Here is a 5,000-nt window from a genome sequence, read left to right on the forward strand (position 1 = left end):
GAGACAGACAGATTGAGGGAACGTGAGACAGACAGATTGAGGGAACGTGAGACATACAGATTGAGGGAACGTGAGACAGACAGATTGAGGGAACGTGAGACAGACAGATTGAGGGAACGTGAGACAGACAGATTGAGGGAACGTGAGACAGACAGAGATGGAGTCAGAAGTACTATGGACAGGATAAGTCCGGAAGAAACCATTTGACAGGGATAACAACACTGACACAGGAAGACAGAGATAACAACACTGACACAGGAAGACAGGGATAACAGAGAAGGGTTCCCCCCAGACATCAGATATATCTACTTAGATCTGTTACCTAGACAGACCTGGACAGAGACAGCAAACAGATGGCGTGGTCCAATAGAGAGAGAGGTTGTGTTGAGGGGGGGGGGGGTCAAGGGTCATGGATTCAAAGGCGAGAGGTCGAAGTGAAACGGCGAACCTACCTGGTACGTGGAAATGCCTGGGAGTAGCCACATAGGTGAAGGAGGGAGATTTGCCATCGGAATACGTGGACAAACTGGGGGTACTCCGACCACTTTCACTACCTCCAATGGGGAAAGGATGGGGAGGGACGGGGGAGAGCAAGAGTCGTGGACAAAAGAGGGGGGCAAAGAATTATGCTGTTATGCTTATTTGTCAAAGCTTTAATTATGAAGCTGATCTACCATTATATTACTAACTGACTTGATTACCCAGCAGCCATTAGTGTTGGACCATGAGTTTTTCTGGACCTGTTATGCAGACCAGGAAAAACTCCCGGCTCTTGTTATTGGTAAAGGCTCATATCCATATCATAAAGCATGACTGTAGCATGACTGTAGCATGACTGTAGCATGACTGTAGCATGACTGTAGCATGACTGTAGCATGACTGTAGCATGACTGTAGCATGACAGAGTGCTCTAAAATAAATGTAGTTGGCTAGCTATAGGCTTTACAGGTAACAGCAATGCATTGTGGACATGAACACATGTTGAAAACGTAAAACGGTTTTACTTCCAACTGAAAGTAAGTGTGATTATGTGATTGCCACGGGCCATCACAACGCATTGTGTCACACGGGCTGGGTGATTAAGTCACTAGCCCCTTATAGGCCAGAACTAATAAACATCCAAGTTAGAGAACTTAGAGAAACAGAGGATGAGGGGAAAGAAAGACAAGAAAGAGGAGGAGGAAAAGAGGAGAGAAATTGTTATTTTCCTGAGCACACACACTTCACTGGCCTTTGTGGGAGGAGCAAAGCAGTTGGGATGCAGGAGGATGATGTCATTCTGACACACACACACACAAACACACGCGAGCACGCACACACAAAGCACTAACGTACAGTCACGCATGTGTACACACACACAAACACACACACAGTGGCGTTAGTGCAGAGCAGCTCCTCCACACATCTGGAGCTGAGGCAGGACTCTGAGCCTGGGGGAGAGGTGAGGGAGGGGGGGTACTGGGGGTTCGAGGTATGACCATCAGCAATGTCATACAGACACTTAGCTTATCTCCGAATAAGCATTTCACAAGTGGTAGCAATCCACTATTCAGGAAATAATCATGTAATGTTGATACAGTTGTCATTGCATCATTCGCATAAATTCATGGAGTGGATTTTCTTTCGGTCATTGCACTCGCTTTCTCTCTTCTGCTGTCTCTACCTCACTACCTCCTTCACTCTCTCTCACGCCCTGCCTGCCTCCATCATCTATTAGTAGTGTTGAAACCAAGCATCTAACAATAATCCACAATTATCCACAAACACAATTATTTAAATATGTCCAGAGAAAGATAGAATTATTTATGTCCAGAGAAAGATAGAATTATTTATGTCCAGAGAAAGATAGAATTATTTATGTCAGGAGAAAGAGAGAATTATTTATGTCAGGAGAAAGATAGAATTATTTATGTCCAGAGAAAGAGAGAATTATTTATGTCCAGAGAAAGATAGAATTATTTATGTCCAGAGAAAGAGAGAATTATTTATGTCCAGAGAAAGAGAGGATCTGACAGTCCATTAAACCCAGACCACAGCATAAAACAAGTGTCTTTCACGCTGTGTTATTAACGCTTGAGCCTGAAAATGCAACTGGCCCAGTGTGTGTGGTGTGTGTGTGTGATGTGTGTGATGTGTGTGTGTGATGTGTGTGTGTGGTGTGTGTGTGTGTGTGTGTGTGTGTGTGTGTGTGTGTGTGTGTGTGTGTGTGTGTGTGTGTGTGTGTGTGTGTGTGTGTGTGTGTGTGTGTGTGTGTGTGTGTGTGTGTGTGTGTGGTGTGTGTGTGTGTGTGTGTGTGTGTGTGTGTGTGGGGATGTGATGTGTGGTGTGTGGTGTGTGTGGTGTGTGGTGTGTGTGTGTGTGTGTGTGTGTGTGTGTGTGTGTGTGTGTGTGTGTGTGTGTGTGTGTGTGTGTGTTGTGTGTGTGTGTGTGTGTGTGTGTGTGTGTGTGTGTGTGTGTGTGTGTGGTTGATGTGTGTGAGTGTGACCTTAAATTTACAGCACCACCTCCTCCCTTCCATTCCCTCATTCCTCTCCTTCTGTTTCATCTTCGTTCGCTGGAACTTTACGTTCCATCTCTCCGCCTTTTCATTCGAAAACCACCAAACCCTGGGCAGCGTGCCTCTGATCCACAGTACTAACGCTCGGCGCTGTCTATATCTCGCTCCCTCTCTCCTCTGTTTCCTCCTTTCTCAAGGCTATTTCCCTCCTCCTTCTGTTATCAGCCCAAAAGTGACCCTCTTCCAACCCCTTATGCAACCACATTACTTTAGCTCTTTCCCCCTCTCTTTCACCCTCGCTTTACCCTCTACTTCTTCCTCGCATTGGAGGAGAGATATATCAGCTCAAAAAAACAGAGCTATCTCTCCAGTTATCTCCAAACACAGAGATATCCTCCAGTTATCTCCAAACAGAGATATCCCTCCAGTTATATGACCTTACAAGTCCCAAGCTCTAAAAGCCCTGGGGAATAAGCCAGCACCATCACTGGATATGTATCATGGGTGTGTCTTCAAGTGATAAAACTCCAGGACCAGCAAAAAGAGCTATGGGTATCTGAGGAGGTTCTCTGTGGTTTGGCTTCGTCTGCTGAGGCTTTAGAGGAGCATGCAGCTAAGTCCTGCTGAGTCTTTACAGGAGCACGAGGCTAAGCGATCCCTTTTTCTAATCTTCTTTCTGAGGGGAAGAACTGCGATGCACGTTTTTCTTAACCTACTCCTGCATGTTTTCTTACACTACTCCTGCACGTTTTCTTACCTACTCCCTGCATGTTTTCTTACCTACTCCTGCACGTTTTCTAGCCTACTCCTGCATGTTTTCTTACCTACTCCTGCACGTTTTCTTACCTACTCCTGCATGTTTTCTTACCTACTCCTGCACGTTTTCTTACCTACTCCCACACAGGTGTACTTGTCAAGGTTTCGGTCGAGTCAACTATTTCGGTCAAATACATTTATTGACAGATAGTGTGTGTGACTTATCATGTGGTTCCAACGTTGACCGCAGACCAACATATTTTACTATTATAATGTAGATGCCTCCACCCATACCCCCCTGTCAGCAACCCTCCCACAATCATTAAACCAACCACCTGCACTTTCACCCACTCACTCCATACACAACCACCATCTGACACCAAAGGTTTGAAGACCCGAAAGACGCTGAATAACAACATCAACCTTTAAGGAAAAGCTTGGTTCCCAAAATAACAACAACAACATAAAGACTAACAAGTAATCCATGTTAAGTCAAAGGCAAGCCAACAGTTCCGGTTACAAGTACAACACTTACATCCCACCAAACATAGAAAGTCATCCACCACCTTCTCCCCAAATATCAATATGTCAAGGATAACTGAAATACATACAAGTAATATCAAACATATCCACAATTACAGTAGGTTCCCATGCACAACAACAAGACTAGGACAACCTAAAGACAAAAAGAGAAACAGCTTCCACAGACAATAGAAAGGGCAAGCAGAAACAGACTTAAGGGGTCCCAACACACAACCTTGATGCACACCAAGAAAACCCAGCAGTACACTGGGAGAAAGAGACACAGAGAGATAGAGACCAGGGGGATCTGGTGCGTTACCGTGACCGTGAGGAGGTAAATTGAGATGCAGGGACGTCTTAGGTTGAGATTCAGGTGGTAGTAGGGGGTCCTGTTTGAGGCCTAGGGGGTTGAGGGAGGGGCAGAGGGGGGATGAGAGGGAGAAGGGGGAGAGGAAGCACAGGGAGGTGGTTTGACACGTCACACCTGTGTGGGTAGGGGAATCCTCGTGTAGGTTGAAGGAGGTAATATTACACCTTACTTGTGTGCAGAAAAAATAGTGAAACTCTGAAGGGGGTTGGTGGGGGGCCGACATTAAACGACAAGTTTGTTGTCAGACAACAATAGAATGCTCATGATGTCACTGTGACAACTGTCTACAGACATGTCAATAGACGTAGTATAAACCAGCCTTTAGTCTTGAAATCTTTGGTTGTTTACTACACTACCTTACTCACTCTGTTTAGCACATGGCCTCAGGTGAATCCTTAAAGAGATGGGTGGCGCTAATGCTTAAGAGGGTGTGAACGATGCTGAAATGGTGTAGACAAAGAAGAGCTCTCCAGTATGTGTACCAAAACATTCAAGTTACAAGTTGATCAATTTTCAATGCATGATTACTTTCCCATTGTTCCTCAACTGTAGTGTATGATATATCATTTAGTAGCTATGAGTCTCTATTTTTATGCAATTTAAAAAACACAATTTCAAATTTTGCTACAAAAGACCGAATTGAGCCGGTCGGTCACATTTGTATTCACAGTCATGTGAAATCCATAGATTAGGACCTAATGAATTTAATTAAATATGACTGATTTCATTATATGAACTGTAACTCAGTAAAATCTTTGAAATTGTTGCATGTTGCGTTTATATTTTTGTTCAGTGTATGTAAAACTGTTATTTCAAACCAGCCGAAACCATGCAGATATGTGGGAAACACAGCAC

The 5,000-nt window shown here is 44.4% G+C and overlaps 1 protein-coding gene across 1 annotated transcript in view; it reads right to left on the reverse strand.

Annotated features, from left to right (window-relative positions):
* The window catches only part of LOC111978116 (uncharacterized), a 104,833-nt gene that overhangs the window by 36,674 nt on the left and 63,159 nt on the right, over positions 1-5,000 (reverse strand). The window contains 1 exon segment of the mRNA XM_070448188.1: positions 453-554. Within this exon segment, the coding sequence (XP_070304289.1) occupies positions 453-554 (102 nt within the window).

This window comes from Salvelinus sp. IW2-2015, linkage group LG18 (assembly GCF_002910315.2).
Source record: "Salvelinus sp. IW2-2015 linkage group LG18, ASM291031v2, whole genome shotgun sequence".
In the NCBI taxonomy this organism is placed as follows: Eukaryota; Metazoa; Chordata; class Actinopteri; order Salmoniformes; family Salmonidae; genus Salvelinus; species Salvelinus sp. IW2-2015.